An 18,989-nucleotide genomic window follows, 5' to 3' on the forward strand; every position below is an offset into this window, starting at 1 on the left:
GTCAGCTTCTAATTTTGATCTCCAATATTCTGACAGAGCAGACGAGGACATACTTCAGATATTCATGATGGTCAAAGGCCTTTGTATGACCTAATTTGGGAGTTTACGAGGAACCCTGAAGGCACCATAATGTGACCTTTAAATCACATGTTCGGGAATTTCCAATTCCTAATAGCAACACATGAAAACTGAAACTAGGTTTAAGTTTAACTGTGAACAAAACTGAGACCCCTGAATAGTGTGAAGTGTATGTTTTATTCAATAAATATCTAACTTCATGCACAAGTGCTTGGCATGCCTGTGACATTTGAGCTGCCCGAGTCCCATCTATTCCTGTCACAGCTCCTGGGTGAGGGTTGGACTGCTTACAGAGCTGGGCTTTCTCGGACACCACTGTTGGCCTGAAATGGCTGTTTAGAACTGTAGACTGCTTTTGCTGAATTATCCAGGTAAATCCGCTCATTCACTATTGATCATTTCAGTACAAACAGATTGTTATGCACAGGAAAGTTCCTTAATTCAAGTATGAAGACTGTAGTTGTGAGAGTGCATATTCTCTTATGTTCATTCTGTTCAGTTGTTGTTTTTTAACATTATCCTAACATGTTGTGGACCTATTGATGTAGTTAAGAAAAGGAAAGCAAACTGGGGTTGTATCAGACTCATGAATGTATTGTTAAACCTCCCACAGTCACTCTCCTCCTGATGGACCTGTATGAGATCAGAGGAGACAGACTGGATGTGATTGCAGAGGAAGCTGAGCGGTCGACCACCATGGCAGACAGAGGAGGGAGGGCGACCCGAGGAGTTTCCACCTTCCAGAGGTTTTCTGTTGACACCAACGAGTCCCTTCGTTTTGAGCCCTGTGAGGACAGCCTGCCATCTCCCACTGGGGCAGAAGATGATGTGTTTGAAGAGGCAGAAACCGAGGTGAGGTCACTAACACAGATTTGGCCCATGATGCACGAATGAAACGTTTGATATTTTCTTATTTTATCTGACCTCTGTTTGACCACGATTCTCTGGATTTAAATAACTTTTTGTAGAGGGTCTTGGTGAAAATTACGGCATAAATACAGAACCAGCACCATTACAGATTTGTGAAAAAAAACACATAATTAGAAATCAAATTCTTGGAAACTATACATCCCGTTGTACCACCCCACAAAATGGCCATGACATTCAATGTAAGGACTGTGGACTTAACATCTATAATTTCCCAGAAGATGGAGCTGTCCACATGAAAGCTTTTCTTTTATCATGACACAAGCATGAGGAGGAAGTCGCGACAGCACCGGCTGAAAAACAGTTTATGTTACTGTGTTTAATTAAAAAGAGAAGTATGACTTTCTATTTTTTCAGGGTGAAATTGCCACAATCAGGAATCGGTTGCAAGGGAAGGTGGCTGAGATGGAGAACTTTGCAGGTCATCTAGAGGAAATCTTTCTCACTGTGGAGGTAAACGTCGTTTGTAATGTGTTTTGGCACTGATTTATTATTGTATGTCTGTGCGAGCGTTTGCGGAATACTTTTTTTTTTTCATTATTATTTTGTATTATCAAACTCAAAGACAGAAGTAAAGTTCAAGATGTCAGATTTCAGAAGTCCACGTGGGTCTCCTGGAGGTTGAAAACATCTACTTTACTCATCGCCTCCCTTGATCTGTCATCCAACAACACGTGTAAATCTCTAATTATGATCATATAAATGCATGTACAGGAGAATTTTGGCCGTCAGGAGCAGAACTTGGAGCAGCACTACAACGATGTGCTACAGACGCTGTCTCAGCGGTATGACGAGAGGGCGGCTGGACTGGAGGAGGAGAAGAAGGGAAAGCTGGAGGCCCTGTACAAGCAGCTCCTGGCGTGTGGCCGGGCGATGGATGCCTCCAAGGAGCTCATTGAGGCGGCTCAGGAGGTCTACCGCAAACAAGACAAGAGGCTTTTCCTGAAGGTGTCCGAGCTTTTGTTCAAGCACAGATTACAGTCGTATTCATGATGATTATAAGCTCCAGTAGATGATTTTATTGTCATAGTTCTGAAAAAAAATGCGGATATGAAAGATTTATTACTGTTTCTTCATGTATTTACTTTATTCAATTGCTTTCTTTGACCTTTATTGACAGGCAGTTATGCCCACAATTAAAAGGTAATTATAATGCTGCTCAGTGAGTATGCCACATGGTGTGAGACTGCAGTGTGTTTTCAGAACAATAACCATTAATGGTGCACAGCTAATGTTGTTTTTTCCTGTAGTGTATACTAATCCCATATAAGTTGTCACATTTTTGAGTGTGAAAGTAAATTCTTGGCCTCGGTAAAAGTGATTTGACATTAAAGTCTGTACTCGAGGTCCACTTACTAGCTTCTTGCAGAGAATTGAGATAGCTCAGTCTGCGTAACATATGTGCTAACTTCGTCCATTATAGAAGACCACAAAATGCTCCAGGAAACGTTTGCAAGTGGACCTTAAGTATTTAAAAGATCTTTAAGTCAAAATTAATACATTTTGATTGATGCGAATGACACAAGCTGCTTTACCTTAAATGTTAAATATCATCATATTATATATTATATCAGTATTCAGAGCTTGTTTTTATTTCTTTTGTAGAATCGAGGAGTTTGCTCAAGAGGAGGCTGACCTCACATTGTCCACAAGTCTTGAGTTTAACACACCACTTGCTGACCTGTCAGATGTCAAAACCATGATGGACTCCATCAACGTTGTTCCAGGTCGGATTTTCAAACCGTTTCCCTAGTTCACCTACTACCAATCAATCAATGACTGTGTGTGTGTGTGTGTGTGTGTGTGTGTGTGTACAGCTCACAGATGTGTTTTTGTCAATATCGTAGATGTCTTTGACACAATGTGCTCTCGGACCATCGGCCTTTCATTAAAACATAGGGGAGTCTGTGGGATGATGGTTGCCCAGAGATTAAAATAAAGAAAGAATATAAGATACACCTTTATTGAGCCAGAGCGGGGAAATTTGTTTGTTGCAGCAGTACAATAGAAACAACATGAATAAATACAGATAAGTATAGAAAGCAAATAGGAACATAAACTGAAATAGAATAAGATAAAATAGAAACTATACATAGAGGCAGATACAAGAGTATTTGAACACAAATGACATGGAAAAGTGAGTGGTCCTGATGAAGCGACGGTGTTGTGAGCATGGTTGTGATAAGTAGCGGTGGAGTCAACAGATCTATGTAAACAGCGTACGCCAGATGGTTTAGGATATTGTTAAGTAAAGGTTCTCTGTTGTTAGGACTCAGATTCTCATTTAAAAGACGATACCAATACCCTGAAGTGATACCGATACCAATAGAGTACTTCAATTGAAATAATTTATTTTGATCAGGCGTTTAGTATAGCCATACTTTTATATGTTCTGGTGGCATTTATAAACGTATTGTTTTACGGAAAAGAATTGTTAAAAATAAAAACCCAAAGGTGTCAGTGTTGACCTCAAACTCAAGCAAGCTGTAATGATGTATTCCTTTTTTTATGCAAACCTGCTCCTGTAAAAAGTGTACTATTGTCTTAATGTTTTTGATGGTATGACTAGATAACAAAACATCTCACCATTATAAAAACAGCTCCGTCCGCCCCGGTAATCAACCCCCAGATGCCCAACTCAGCCACCCAGACGTCCCTGCGTGTGTGCTGGAGCTTGTTCTCCGACGACACAGTGGAGTACTATGAGCTTTACTACAGGCCGGTGCTGGAGGACACACCAGCGGAAAGCACCTGTGCACCACATGGTATGACACATGAGACACTGACTGCAGATTGTCATTGCATGATAACACCATCTACTGTTGGAATAGTATCCGCTGATGTCGACTGGATCTGTGATGTCTCTGAAGAATACCGGTGACGTGTTTGAATCAATACAGCCACAATTAAATCTGTGTTTTCAGTAAGCAAGGTGAACGTGAAGGAGACCCACTGCACTGTGACAGACCTGCTGCCCAATGCTCAGTATGAACTCTGGGTGACTGCTACCAACACCACAGGCATCAGCCCAGCGAGCGAGAAGGCCTTATACATGACAGGTAATAAATGTTGCACTCCTGCAACGACATCAGGAGTCATAAAACTTGTGAGAGGTAAAATAATTGATTTGTTGTCTCAGGATGCCCCCTAAAACAACTTTTGTTCGTAATCTCGCCAGCCTCAGAGGATTCACTTCAGAGAGAATAAAGTTTTAATCAGTCCCAATCTCAGGCGACATGTCTGTCTGTCTTTCTGACGCAGAGTGAAGAGATTGGTCTCGTATGAAAACAGACATCCCATCTAAAAACCTTCCCCTTCAGATTGGCTTACTCTTTGTAACTTTTTAGAAATGTTTAAAATGTCTGTATTTATGTTTGGTCTGTTTTTTAATTTTTTTTTAAAGATTATCTTTTTGGGAGCTTTTCAAGCCTTTTATTAGATAGGAGAGACAGGAAATGGGGTGAGAGGGGGGGGGGGGGGGGCATGCAGCAAAGGGCCGTAGGTCGGAGTCAAACCCACGGCCGCTGCCTCAAGGACCTTCAGCCTCCCTACCTGGTGCGACTGCTCTATCCACTGTACCACCGGCCGCCCTGTTTGGTCTGTGTTTACTGTTTTGTATTGTTTGTACATGTAAGGAGTCCTTGAGTGTCCTGAAAGGTGCCCATAAATAAAATATACTATTATTTATGATTATTATCCGGAAGAATCCATGGAACCAACCAGGTCATGCTACTTTGTGAGGAAGGAGGCTAAATAAATGCATAAAAGCCAAAAAATACCCTCAAAGACATGCACACCTTATGTTCATCCCATTCCGTTTGGGTAAAAAAAATAAACATACAGTACAAATGTGTTATTTTGGCCTAATCTAATGTAATCTATGTATTTTAATATTTCTGCATACTGGGGTTTCTAAACAGCCTTGGAGTTTTACAAATTGGTTCCAACTGGAAAGGGGAGAGTTGTGTTCATGTGTGATGATGTTGGTCCCAATAGTAGCCATTTTCATTTCAGGGAGAGCATGTATTTTAAACTTTTGCGACTTCTATGGTAATAACAGCCTTATTAAACAACCACAAACTAAGGACGTATTGCTTTTCTTCTTTATTGCATGCTCTTATTTAACTTATATGTATTTCCCATGTTTTCAGTAGTCTGTTTATATTGATATAGGCTAATAATGTTTGCTTTGAAAAATTCTGGCCCTCTGAACCCTGGTCTAAACGGTTGATTCCTCTCTCTTTCCCTCTTTCCCTAGTGCCGTCACCTCCAGTGATCAAGCAGAGGGAGTGTACTAGTTGTTCAGAGGCTGCTCTGATCCGCTGGGAGTCAGGGAACACCAACCCTGTAGACTCCTACACCGTGGAGCTCAGTGAGATGGGTACTGATGGCACAGAGAGCGATATTACTGAGTAAGAATGGTGTTATTATCATACACCTACACTTGACACATTCAACATAGAAACAAGCTCAAGATTTAAATGTGCTTTTCCTGAAATTAGGCAACTGTTTTGGCACACTAAGGCAAGCAAAAACAAAAAGCTCTGTTAAAACAAAAATGCTCCACTGGTTTTGAAGAGCTTCAAAGTTGCAGCACCCCTATGATAGTTATCTTCACTGGCCTGTCCTTTTAATAAGCTTTTAAGCTTCAACACACCCAAAAACAAGCCTGTGTTGGTGCTTGCCTGGGATTTCTGAGGTCCCGTAGTTATAGAGCTGCTGAATCAAGACACACTCTGTCCTAGAAAATCTATTCTTAGCTTCAGCTCTTGCAGCACTGTCAGCCTCAGCTAGAATACCATCTTTGCATTTGGAGTCATCTGGTCATTTTAATGAACAGTCAGACCTTTTCTTTGAATAATCTGCGTTTTTCTTTGCATAGAGGAGCCTAGACTATACTAACAAATGGTTCTATGCTCCAGATATGACAACGTTCTTAGTTAAACACCCCATTTATCAGCAAAGGTTATAGACGAGATGTTATTCCAAGGCTCTGGTAGAGGTATGGAAATATAAGCCAATCCAAAAAGTTGTCATCATTGGTGCGTGTTAGTATATTAAAAAAAAGGATGTGTTATCAGCCTTCTGTCCCACTGGTGAATCCTCCAGGTCAGTAGTAGCCGTGCCCACCTGTCAGTGTCTGATCCAGCTGCAGACGGGGTGCCGCTACCTCATCTCTGTGAGAGCAGTCAACATCGGCGGGCCCAGCGACAGGAGTGAAGTCATTACTGTCTCCACAACAGGTGAGAAGCATCGTGGATCAGCCTGTTCATAAAGTAGCAATAACGATTAATCTAAATATCCCAAAACAAGTAAAAGTCCTGCATCTTACATATGTAAAAGTACACAAGTACTTGCTTCAAAATTAGTACTCATTAAAGTACTCATTATGCAGAATGACCACTTTACAAATCATATATATTATATTATTAATGGTGCATTTAAAGATGGAGCTAATTATGACTACATTATATACTGCTGGGTAATTTAATCTACAGTATAGTATTACAGCTTTTTTATTAGTTGATTTATATTTAGTATTATTTAAATATGCAAAGTAATTAAAGTCTTCAACAAAATGTAGTGAAGTAGAAGTATGAAGTACCATAAAATGGAAATACTCAAGTACTTCAGTAAATGTACTACTAATTTGTTACTTTCCATCACTGCCTCCTGCAAGTTGGTGTGGTGACTAACATTTGTTTACCTGTGCAGGTACATTCTTCTACCTCCTGGAGGACACTGCCCATCCTTGCCTGTCCATCTCTGAGGACGGCTTCACCGTGTTTTATGGAGACGAGGAGCTGCCAATTAGCGCTATGGCCTTAGATGATAGTAACACCTTTACCAGGTAAAGTGGCTGCGTGTGTGACACAAGATGATGGGAACTTTTAAGACGACCCTTTATGAGTGTACACTGTGTGTGTGTGCAGATGTGTAGCTGTCCTGGGGGATCTGATCCCAGTGCGAGGGCGGCATTACTGGGAAGTTGAGGTGGACGATGCAACAGAATTTAGGATCGGCGTTGCATCCGAGGACACAGAGAGAAACTCGTACCTCGGAGCCAACAACACGTCCTGGTGCATGAGACACATTCTCACTCCGTCCAGGTAACAGTGCACCACCTCCGTGGAAATTATTAACTTTAACAAAAGGAATAAATAGGTGCTCCTGCATAGCCAATAACTGCTAGAACATTGAGTATGTCTTTGTTTGGTGTAGTAATAAGGCTTCATGATCATTTTCATCATGGCTCAGTTTGTGGCAGATGGAAGAATTACAGCTAAAATACCTTTCTACATATTGTTTTTTTTTTTAATAGGGTCTGAAGTAAAGAAATAAATACTCAATAGGAAAAGCAGTTTGCCATTATATTATTAATTTAGACAAACAGCAGTGGGATATGTGGGGCCCCGAGCAATGAGCTGTAAACAAAGTTTCAACAGGGTCAAAATATCCTTTGTTTTCTGCTGTCACTTGATGAAATATACTTATTCCCATTTGTTGTACAAGCTAGGGGGGGGAATGGCTTTCATGTTCACAGGACTACACAGATAAAGTAGATGCCAGTTTTTCAGTCAGTCTGACGCCTCGATTAACACACGGATCCTCTGAGGAACTACTTTTGCAGTGCATGGAAACTGGGCCAAGACTATATTTTTAGCCCACCAGAAGTTTTCCTTTCCCTAGCAAAAAATTGTCTATCCGCGCCATGCAACACTAAGTCTATTGAAGGTAGAATAGCCAACAATTTAATATCAGTTACTTTCTAAGTGTTGTCATGGCAACACTTCTTGGAACAAAGCAGTCCAGTTGAATTGTGACATTTAGCAGATCATTCAGTGCGGCATTATCACACAAGCCCTGAAAGCGGTTTCCACTGTGGGCATCTTCCTGGTGATTCTTCCTACGTGCAATTCAACAATCACATTCCACATCTTCTTTAATCCGCAGCCATTTGAAATCCTGTCGTCGGCTCACGATTCAGCATCTGCTTTACTAATGGCTGACAGTGGGAAAATGATCTGAACAGGATGAGAGAGAAAAAGCTTTATATTTAGAACTTCTTTGCTTTAACACAATCATGTCGTTTCCCTTTTAGGCATAAATATGAGTTTCTGCACAATGGCTGGAGCCCTGACCTGAGGATTACAGTAAACCCGGTGCGAATAGGAGTTGCACTAGACTACGAGAGGGGGACGCTGTCCTTTTTTAATGTGGATCTGGAACAACACCTACACACCTTCCACTGTCACTTCCGAAATTATGTCCACCCCTGCTTCGGCCTGGACACCCCAGGCGCTCTTACTGTACACAACAGCATAGAGGCTCCTGAGTATGCATTCATCTGACTCCAGCACCGTTTACAGTATTGACATGAAATAAAACCCAGGGCTTGAAGGAAGTGAAACGACTGTTTTTATAGTTTATTGGTGCTGTCTCTCAGCCCATAAAGACCCTGAACAGTGTGCACCCATATTTTTAAAAAACCTTCAGCAGAATAAAATGTGTGGGAGCCAAACACAATAAAGGGTTTTCAGATGTTTTTATTATAGTATTCCATGGGAACAGGCATACACCATTTTCCAAGATAAGAAAAAAGTTTCACTGAATTTTACAATATGTATCTATAGCATCAGTAACTGCAGCAGACCATGTGTTTAAATTCAAAAAACGGAATAAGGGAGCTTGTTTTTGATTGATTTTGACAAAAGATGCATTGAAAAAGGAAACAATTGTTTTAAGAGATAAAAATCCATTTGTATTTTATTATACAATAGTATTCACATCTTTAAAAAAGGAAAAATCCACCCTGAATACTTCCACGCTGTTAAAAGTGAATAGATTGTTTAACAGTGATCTATATTTTATTCAGCATTTAAGAGACTGTTAAGTGCAAGTTTTAGGTTCAGACGCTTCTTTCAAGACAGCGATAATAGAAGAAAAAAAATAAGGTTCTGGTCTAAGAGAAAAAAAACTCTAAGTCCCTAATGAGCATGAAGCCACAAGATTAGCTGCATTTTAAGTCTTGTGGCTACAAACAATATGCACAATGGCTATAGTTTGCAGGCTTTCTATGGGTGTGGTCATACATTTAAAAAGCCCACACCTTTGTGAAACGAACAGGTTGACATCCATTGTGTGAAGGGTTACAGAAAGGCATTCTGGGAGATAAATAAAAACTTAGAAGTACACAAAATCAAACCTACACAGGGGCAAGAAAAATAAATCTTTTATTCCTTAAGAGTCCAGGAAAGCACCAAACACCAGAAACCGGTGAGGATTCAAAGACCATACCAGTGTTATTTGCATCTTCAGCCTGTTTTCTACTTATCTTTACTTCACAATAATGCTATATAAAGATTGTCAACCTGACAATGAAGCGTGGTCGCCTGTCATTTAAGTCCTAAAATGGATGTCAGTACATAAAGCGGTACTAGAAATTTCAAGTGTCCCTAAGTGCCATACGGACACGACTGCTTGAACGGAGAGAAGAATAAAAAAAAAGTCAAATTTTGCTTGGAAAGTGGTCAGCAGTACCATATTCATTCTTTGTAATAAATGGGGTAAAACACTGGTATAGTCCTAAAACAGTGTATGAACATGTGAGGGTGGATTTTTCTTTTTTATGGGGTTTGAGAACAGCGTTAATATTCTCAATGTAGACTTTGGGTCTGTTGGCATCCTGGGGGGGTGGGGCGGGGGTTATGAGTTATCGGTCTTACTGCTGTGCGTCCTCTCCTCCTCTTCATCGGAGGAGTCTCCTCCGTAGGGCACTAGCCCTGATGCATCTTCGTCCACTTTAGACTTCTTCTCGCACACCTCCTCTTGAACACCTGTAAGGGCACAATAAAAATGGAGAGAGAGAGAAGGAGGGGGAGAGACAAAGCAAGAAAACACAAAAAAGGAAACCCATTGAGGAGCCCCATGTTAGCGGTGGTTTTTGAGTTCGTTCGATCCGAGCCAGGGGAGGGAAGATATCAAATGAAACGGCAGCAGAGTACACATCCATAACAGGCAGGTCCAGGGACACATGTTGAGAGAGAAAACAAGGGAAAGACAAGAAACATATACAAGAAAAGCGTGTTAGTGGGTTTTACCGGTGGAGAGATTCACACAGGTCTCCACTCCTCCCCCATTCCTCCACGGGGGGAGATGCCATTTCATGCAGCAGACATGTCTGAGTACTCAGGCGCTCAGAATATGTGGGGATAAAGAAATGCATACCCATTGACGCGGCGATGCCAGGCAGAATGACTGGATCTTCTGTAACCGCATCCCTCTGCCTTTTGCGTGCAACCGGGGCAGGAGCCACAAAGAGAGGTGGCGGTGGAGGCATCAGGATCCTGGAGAGAGAAAAACATCAATATCTACACCACAATATTCATGAAGAATAATATACAAAGGAAATAAGCTCAATTAACAGACCTTTCTACTTTCTTCTCCTCTCCAACACTGGAGGCAGGAAGTGCAGACTCTTGAGGAGCAGGACCCTCTGAAGATCTGCTGGTAGGCTAAACAGAAAGGCACAAAACATTTAAAGACAATTAACATATAGAAAAAGGTTCGATCCAGAGGAAAACATGTTGAATGCATGTGAAAATATTTACAAATGCTTAGGGCTGCTTATTTTTTAATGTTTTATATTCAACATTTCTAATAATGTGAATGAGGTGAGAAGTTGCATTAAAAAAAGTAAAGGCAACATCTTTATAAAGGCCCTTATTTAGAGGATTTTCATTTAAATATTTAAAGACATGACAGCCAGAGATATGGCAATGACGGAGCCTTAAGTGCTTTCGAAGATGAGTTTGTCGGGAATTTCCAGATGGTCAGCAGTGATGTAGCTAAACCCATGTCCGTGGTCAAATACACGGCTCAGCTTTGTATTAGGAAAACAACAAATGTGGGAAAAAAAGCTACATTTCATGGAATACGTTTGTGAGCAGTTCTACAATTTTCATGGTTTAGCTGCAATGACTGAAGCTTCCCCATTCTCCGTGAATGGGAAAGATCGTACAGTTTAAACAGCCAGCAGTAACTTAAAGGGGTAAATCTTCAAGTAACATACCTGTTCTTCCTTAGCCCCCTCCTGGAAATGACGCCTGGGACTTCCTGAGTCAGGGGGAGTGTTTAAAGACCCTTCAGGCTCCACTGTCTCACTGCTGCCAGGGTCCTTAAGTAGAGCAAAACAATAACATACAAACTGATGCAGCAGAAGGACTTTAAAAAGCTAAAACTCCTCAAAAGGCCACGACAGTTGTCATGTTACCTTGCTGAGCTCAAAGCCTTTCAACAATTTTACAAAGTTTATGCACAGTTTCAAACTTGTGCTCTGATTAGTTAATGGTCAATATATTAGATGATTGACTATATAATGCCAGTTAAATAATATCGTTTAAAATAGTTTACCTGCTTTTCTTGCGTTATATAATTAATATACAACTATTTCTACCATTTACCAGGTTAAATCAAATCACCAAAAGAACGCATACATGAAAACAATTTTCAGTGGCAGCCTTGATCTTTGGCAATTACCTCGACGAGATAGGGATGGGGTTTCCTCTGACACACCGGATACTGAACCATTGCCTGAGAAGATGGAGGGTTTGTCGAAATGTTAGAATGACTTGGGGGACCATTTGCATTACTCCAATAACCACTGGCTCCTGAGTACGCTGAATAGCCACCAGCATACCCATTTGCTGGGTAGTTATACCAGGACCCCTGGCTAGAGTAATTGCTATTAGGTTGAAATCCATGTGCTGGGTATGCTGAAATGAAAGTATAGAACGTGGAGTTAATAGCATATATCATATCAAACAATAACTGTGTTTGACAACTGTGACGTACTATTTTAACCTATTGTTGAGCCACTAAAGATATCAGGGGATGATTATTAGCACAAGAAGAAGGCAGTCAGCAAGTAGCTGATATTTGATCACTGTTTGAATGAGTTACAAGGCGTAAAAAGTACTCACGTTCTGTTGAGCCGGTGGCTGTGTATATCCGCACCATACGGGTATTTTCTTCTCTCACCTGGAGAGCAAGAGAAAACAAAAACTATGGAAGGAGCTTGATAACAATCCAGAAAGGCTCTAGTGGTTGTTGTTTTTTACAACAGCTGAGTTGCATTGTGGGTAGGTGCAGAGCACTCAGAACCTATCTCTGGAGATCAGGTGGTTCACGCTACCATTTCACTTTAGGAGGTGGGTATCGGTGACAACTATATGCTTTAATAGTTTCACCTTCTTAAACCTCCCATTAGGCTCTCACGTAAACTCACAACATAATTTGTGTTGACAAAATAATACACTTACAGTTTCCAGCAGACTCTCTGTGAGTTTTTTCGCAGACTCCAATCCAGTTGAATTTGGGTGGCTGCAACACACAAGGGGCCATATGTTAAAACTGATGAAACAGAACTAATATAGAGCAGGCAGAAAGAAGTTTTAGCATTTGTATGCAAGAAGAACTCTTAGATGACTTCTTCATTGAGAAATTAACTAAAACCATACAAAATGGATGATTAGGTTGGCTTCATTAATTCAGACAACTTATTAACATCAAGCATGTTAAGTCATGATTGTTACCATTTAGGGTAAATGTCTTAATTAAAATCAAATCCCCTTCTTGTAGTTTTCTTTTAAAATAAACACATTTTGGTTTCAACCCAGGAATCATAAAGTGACATTGTGTTTGCAAATTTGTAGATTTGCATCAACCCCCTGTTTGCCTGCAGATCTCCAAAGGTGAGCATTTGGACTGAACATACCTGATGTAGACATAAAGAGGCTCAAAAGACTCTCGTTTCGATGCTTGTTCGATGTAGCCGGAACCTTTTCCCCTGAGAAAGACCCGGGCTCCTGTCTCCGTCTGGATGTGACTCAGGTAGGAACCCCCTGGCCCCTCGACCTTTTCATTCACGTTAAACGAGGGCAACGTCTGGTCCAGACCCACAAAAATCTTTGTGTGCACAAAACTCTGAGGATATGAGAAAAGTTGGATTTATTCATACGCCCTACATTGGTATGATTATTGACATCTATAATAAGTTTGACTAGAGGTACAACAGCTTTGTGAGCAGATGCAGAAATCCCAGGCTCACCCTTTAAACCAGGGACGTTCTCTCTGCTACTTAATTTGGGAGGTGGGTATCAGTGAAGGCAACATGGTCTTCATTTGCCTCACTTTCTTAACCTCCAATAGGACAATCCTGACTCTGACATAACTAGAAGTCAGATCATTTTCAGCTCTATTTGTGTTTTGAACGGCATAAATTGTAAACAATAAAATCCCCAATTTTACTTTGCATATTAAGTAATTATTGCTTGCGCCAGTGTTACACATCCATAAAAAAGATAGTAGCGGTAAATCCCTCCTACAAGGTGGAAATATTTGACATGGAAACATTTTAGTGATGACTCCCCAGGAACTTAAGGTTTCAACACCATTTGTAGCTGTGTGAACTTCGGTATAATAGGTAAGGTCTGCCCACCCCTGAATGAAGAGCTCCAGGCCGATGTCCTAACACTGTGTTGCTGTTGGGCATCCGTGGCCCAGATGGGGTAATGATGGGGCGAGTGGGCTGAGGGTAGAGTGTGAGTGGAGGCATTACAGGCGCCTGTTGTCCTGATGCTGCAGAGGCCCTCAACAAGTCCTCAGAGATGATCTCCTTTATCCTCAGCACAGCCTCTGATGTTACAGAAAAGAAAACGATGTTTGGAATTCAGCGAAAAAGTGCAGGCTTTTGAATGCTTACAATATTTGTGAAGTATTAGTTAACTGCTACTTACTGTTGACCTGGTCTTGGTTCTTCCCCTGAACATGCAAATACAAAGGTCTTTGTCTAAAAGGAAGAAAATGAGAAATGACATCAACACAAAAGGACGGTGTGAAACAGTAGGCTACAGCAGTGCTTTCAATGTGTCAAACACATATAGGTATGGGCTCGGGTATGTTATTGGCAGATATCCAGTATCAAAGGAGATCTGGGCCAGAAAAACTTGATTGGGACATCACTAGTCTCAGTACTTACCCTGCTTTTCTCTTTTCAACATCAGGCATGTAATGACCCTTTGTTGAGACGACAGCTCCACTAAACTGTCGGATCTGAAAAAGGAAATTTGATTAAGTCACAAGATGGATGTGAAAAGAATATGTTTATTTAAAGCTGTTAAAGATCTTTCCTAACCCCTTTCTCATATTCCACATTTCCTTTCAACAACTTGGTGTGTCAAATGCAATACTACCATGTCCACATTCCACTTACCTCCTCCTGTGTTTTGCCTTTAGTAAGAAGGTCCCTGCAGTTTAGCGGTACATCGTTTATGTCGACCTCTGTGACCACCAGCTCATCTGTAGTGGTTTGCACAGGCACACTTGGAAGAGTCTAAAAGACATATGAAATGACAAGGAAAACAGTAAGCCTTCCAATGACTGCATGAGCAACTATACAGCTTTTTAATACAGTCTTTTGAATCATGTTCACCTTTGCAAGTAACGGTGGAGGAGTCAACAGCTTTCCTTTTGCCATCAACATTGCATTTATTTTGGCAGCCATGGCTGCAGCCATTTCCACTCCTCCCTGGGGCGCTGGCTTTTCTCCTGTTTGCAGCGGGTGGGAACCTGTGCTGTTTGAACCAGCAGGGCTGACGACGCCTGATAAAGAGACAGAGTGGGCTGCATTTTCACTACTGCTCTTCTGCTTCACATCCACACTCTGTTTAGGATGGGCTGTCTTATCCCATCGGCTGGTTAGGCACCTGAGAGTAAAAGACAACAAAAAAACAATTCAATATGCATTCTTAAAATCACATCTACTACAACAACAAAATCTCGCCATTTCAGTCTTAAGGCTCTGTTGAATTGACATCTACAAGATTAAAATGGCAACTTAAGTGCCTTTGCCCGGATACTTTGTGGAATTATTTCCAGCCAAGGTTAGTTACTCAGATCATAAACAGGTTGGTCTTTATTGTGTGGAAAATGGCGGAGGGGCATAGTTTTAACACCCTGCATTTGTTCTGTTTTTGTACGGTTTGTTTAGACCATAGTTGGTTTAGATACACCTTTACACATCAATACCCCCCCCCCCCAAAAAAAACCCACCCTTGACGGAACATAATCAATATTTCAAATGTCACTAACATCTGTGGAAATCTGTTTTTTGCACTCAACCATGTTACATTATTAAGTTAATGTTAAAAGTAAAACGGTGGAGTTTTAAAGGTATTTTGTTCATTAACTCACCTTCTCTCTCTCACACACACACACACACATTTATTTATTTGTTAGGCCCCACCCAACCAACACTCAAAAAACAAAAAAACATTTTAAAATAAATAAATTATTTAAAAATAGATGATTTTTTTAAAAATAATTATAAATCTTAACTATATTGGGAAGAATACAATTTAAATAAAAAAATTAATTCAAATAGATAAAATAATAAAAATATAATATTACTACTAATTGTGGCGAAAAAGGAAACAAATAAATAAAATAATAATAAGCAGAAACATGCACATTGCTGTCTTTTTGACTGAGCTTCCAACAGTTTGTATTTTCTCTTACAAAGTAACAATCATTGTGGTTTATCGTCAGCTGAGCTAACAAAAGCTAAAGTTAGCTCGCGTTAACTGATACTGGGATGATCTACCGCTAACTTAGCAAAGTTAACGTTACAATCCTGCGTTTGAACGGGCGTTAACAACAATACATATATTAAAGACTTGAAGGAACACAGTGTTGGAGTATTTCTGATAAACACTCAAGTCAACATACTCTTATTGACTTTTAAGCGCTTAAGTTAATACCTGTGAGGCTAACACTGGCTAGCAGGCCTCAACAGTGTAGTGGGTTAGCTTTGGCGCTAACGTGCAGTCAGCTCGTATTCACTCAAGTAACCAAGTTAATTTACAACAATTCAACCAAACAAGAAACTTACGGTGTTTGTCCAGTCATTCCCGAAGACATAGCACGGCTCCACCGATCGTCAGTGAAATTAAAACAGTTTTCTAAGAGAGTTGCCGCTTGACGACGGGAGCCATCGGTCTTCTCTCTCTGGCGCCGGCGACTTCTAATGACGCATGTCGCAAAGTCTGACTCAGCGGAAGTCGAGCTGTTTTCTTATGTAACACAAGTGGCCAATCATCTTGGTGCTTTGAAACTGATGAAAGGACACCACAGGCAAGACGAAGGTGTTTGAAGACCCCTAGCAACTACAAAATAATTTAAATTCACTATTATTATTATTAAAGGTTGAATATGTAGAATCTTTATTAACAGCTATATTTAAAAATAATAATATTACACCCACGGGGTGTTTTGAGGTGTACAGGATGGAAGTGTTGCTTTTCCATAAAAAGATATATTTAGTCTGAATCAATGTTTTAAATTCTTTTTTTTGTTTTACAATGACTTTCTGTCACGTTCTGTTTACATTGTACCAGTTAATAGCGTTGGGCATTGCAGGTTGCCAGGGCTGTCTGCAGCTACTGTAGGCTGGCACTGGGTGAGATGGAGTTTGCCAATCCTCATCTTCAACCGCTTGTCCCTGTCAGGGTCGCAGGGTGCTGGAGACGATACCAGCTGACATCGGGCGTGTGGCGGGGTACACCCTGGACAGGACGCCAGTCTATCGCAGGGCACATAGAGACAAACAGAGACAGACAACCATTCACACCTACGGGCATTTTAGAGTCACCAATTAACCTAACACGTACATGTCTTTGGACTGTGGGAGGAAACCGGAGAACCCGGAGAAAACCCACGCAGACACGGTGAGAACATGCAAACTCCACACAGAAGGGCCCCAGCCGGGATTTGAACCAGGAACCCTCTTGCTGTGAGGCAACAGTGCTAACCACAACCCCACCGTGTCAAGTTTGCCAATCCTGCAGCTGCTTATTTGTCCCAGCAGCTGAGTGACCAGCAACGGGCAAAAGCTAGAGTCAATATAGGCCAAGCATTCATTCGAGGTACTGAGATAAAGGAGTTCAACGACATTAGAGCGCACACTGAAATGGCTACGTTTCTCCTTGATCGGTAAGCTAACTTTCATTTTTACTTGGCCGTAACGGTTAAAGGTAACTGTCAGTCAAACTCCTCTACAATACTTGTTTTTATGGTGCGGTTTAAGGGGACGGGTTCAAACAGACTCAAACAGACTCTGGTCTCCTATAGGCTACTGGGCCGGGTCTGACCAACATGGCAACCCGACTGCTGGAATTATTTTTCGTTGTTGCGACTACAATCTTGAGACACTAGATGGCGGTGTCCTGCTCATTCTACATATTCAACCTTTAACTATTTTCACTATTATCTTTTTATTTCTATTCGCCTTCATTTGTTACAAATTATTTTTTAAATACAATTTGTTATCCCTTTTATCCAGTGTGCCTTATATGTATGTTGAGAGGTGTTATTGTCATGTTTTCTATTCCACGATCTTGTAAATTAATTTCTTTTTAATAAAGAAAAAAATATCTGTAAAAGTTGGCTAGTTGAAAATGGCTGAAAATATCACATCATTTGACCCACAACAAATTCTAATAAACAAAGATAGCCTTTCTGAAGAATCATCTGATATGGTATGGCATAAAGTGTGCATAATGAACGAACACACAGGACATTCTACACAGAAAAGACTAGAAATTATTTGTTTGTTCAAATGCTTAAAACAACCTGACAAGGACCTCTAGCAGCAGTGTGAGTCATTGACTCTCATTTGTAAGGAACTCATTTGAAAGTTGATTGAAGTCGTCTGTAATTTCCTTAAAACCTTGAAGGGAGCAGGCTGCGGTACATAGATGCATCAACAAAGTGATTGAGACATGGGAGACCATTGTTTATTTCCCATTTCTTTAAACCATAAACACAAACCATCTCCTAACCTTAATCACGTAGTTTAAAAAAAAAACAAAAACAAACCATGATCTTTCTCTAACCCTAACCTTAAAATGAGAATATTTAGCTTTTGAAAGAAGCACGGACACATTTCTTCCTCTTTTAAGTGAAACGCTGAATTCATAGGCAGTTAAACACACCCTTGATGAACTCTATACATTAAGCAGTCTGTAACGCTTTACTGTTTAATTAAAAAAAAAAAGGTTTTGAAATGATAAATGAGGAATGACTCCATCAGATGAATAAGGTTTTCAGCCCCATTTGAGATCTAATATTCTACCACTTGAAAATTGGACAGTCTGCCAGTCTGGAAGAAGAAAAAAAAGCAGATTTGTTCAATGTGCCACCTCAGTGAAATGAAAATTACTTTCATTTTATTGTCTATTGTCCTTTTTGTACAGTAGGTACAGCAGATCTCCAAGCCGGCCACCGTGACGTTTCAGATTAATCTTTTACCTCCATTCAAAAAAAACCTTTAATTCAAACTTGATCCTTTCTTATTGCTCTAAAAATGAAGATAGTCCCAAGGTGAAACAAGTAACCTAAAGAGGTAGTTAAATGCAAATAATAAATACATGTATAAGGCATATTGTAGGCTAATAAAGAACGAGAGAGAAAAAGACAGAGAAATATGACACGAGTAAGGACAGACGTCGAATCATTGCAGAGAATAGACTGCAAACTTATAATTGACATTATTTTATTTTTCATTGAATAGTTTCTATTTTTTTTCCGTGCCTTCAGACCAAGATGTGAATCAGAAGGAACAAACAAATCCCCTGACTGAGTGTACAATTCTGTCATAAGAGAAACAAAAACAACCGCGTCAATACATCTTATTAACCATCATTTGCTTAGCTGTTATGGCATTTATATACTGTTTAAAGAGGACGTATTCTTAATAAGCAACAATCTTTAACATATATTAGTATCCTAATCTGAAACCAGCCTTGAACAAAAAGCTGTTCCCTGGGTCTGTGCATAAGGATGTTGGACAAGTGGCCAAAATAGAATGACGTTTGATCAAAAATCAATGCAAGCCGGCCTCTAGGAGACTGCTTAAAGACAGTGAT

General features: G+C 40.4%; 2 protein-coding genes across 2 annotated transcripts; one reads left to right on the forward strand and one right to left on the reverse strand.

Annotated features, from left to right (window-relative positions):
- Positions 1 to 352: 352 nt before the first annotated feature.
- Positions 353 to 8,410, forward strand: fsd2 (fibronectin type III and SPRY domain containing 2). Its single transcript, XM_083918286.1, has 13 exons — positions 353 to 449; positions 692 to 930; positions 1,363 to 1,458; positions 1,720 to 1,953; positions 2,126 to 2,148; positions 2,611 to 2,732; positions 3,606 to 3,770; positions 3,930 to 4,064; positions 5,264 to 5,417; positions 6,115 to 6,248; positions 6,721 to 6,856; positions 6,939 to 7,115; positions 8,108 to 8,410. Exons 2-13 carry the CDS (start codon positions 706 to 708, stop codon positions 8,355 to 8,357), a joined length of 1,851 nt encoding a protein of 616 aa, XP_083774412.1. The 5' UTR covers positions 353 to 449; positions 692 to 705; the 3' UTR covers positions 8,358 to 8,410.
- Positions 8,411 to 8,534: 124 nt separating this feature from the next.
- On the reverse strand, positions 8,535 to 16,074 carry LOC310950467 (KH homology domain-containing protein 4-like). The gene is made up of 14 exons (XM_083918299.1): positions 15,956 to 16,074; positions 14,498 to 14,771; positions 14,279 to 14,398; positions 14,045 to 14,118; positions 13,803 to 13,855; positions 13,505 to 13,701; positions 12,782 to 12,990; positions 12,327 to 12,387; positions 11,988 to 12,045; positions 11,545 to 11,780; positions 11,078 to 11,182; positions 10,435 to 10,520; positions 10,234 to 10,352; positions 8,535 to 9,842 (listed from the first exon to the last, which is right to left on the reverse strand). The coding sequence occupies exons 1-14, from the start codon at positions 15,982 to 15,984 to the stop codon at positions 9,712 to 9,714; spliced, it is 1,752 nt and encodes a 583-aa protein (XP_083774425.1). The 5' UTR covers positions 15,985 to 16,074; the 3' UTR covers positions 8,535 to 9,711.
- Between the last annotated feature and the right edge of the window lie 2,915 nt (positions 16,075 to 18,989).

Source organism: Echiichthys vipera, assembly GCF_963691815.1.
Source record: "Echiichthys vipera genome assembly, chromosome: 1".
Lineage (NCBI taxonomy): Eukaryota > Metazoa > Chordata > Actinopteri > Perciformes > Trachinidae > Echiichthys > Echiichthys vipera.

Coding starts and splice junctions, on each gene's coding strand:
- LOC310950467 (XM_083918299.1), bottom strand. CDS start 15,984: ATGTCTTCGGGAATGACTGGACAAACACC. Junction 13,856..14,044: donor GTTGAAAAGAGAAAAGCAGG/GTAAGTACTGAG, acceptor TCTTCCTTTTAG/ACAAAGACCTTTGTATTTGC. Junction 12,046..12,326: donor CAGAGAGTCTGCTGGAAACT/GTAAGTGTATTA, acceptor CTTGCTCTCCAG/GTGAGAGAAGAAAATACCCG.
- fsd2 (XM_083918286.1), top strand. CDS start 706: ATGGACCTGTATGAGATCAGAGGAGACAGACTGGATGTGATTGCAGAG. Junction 1,459..1,719: donor AAATCTTTCTCACTGTGGAG/GTAAACGTCGTT, acceptor ATGCATGTACAG/GAGAATTTTGGCCGTCAGGA. Junction 5,418..6,114: donor ACAGAGAGCGATATTACTGA/GTAAGAATGGTG, acceptor TGAATCCTCCAG/GTCAGTAGTAGCCGTGCCCA.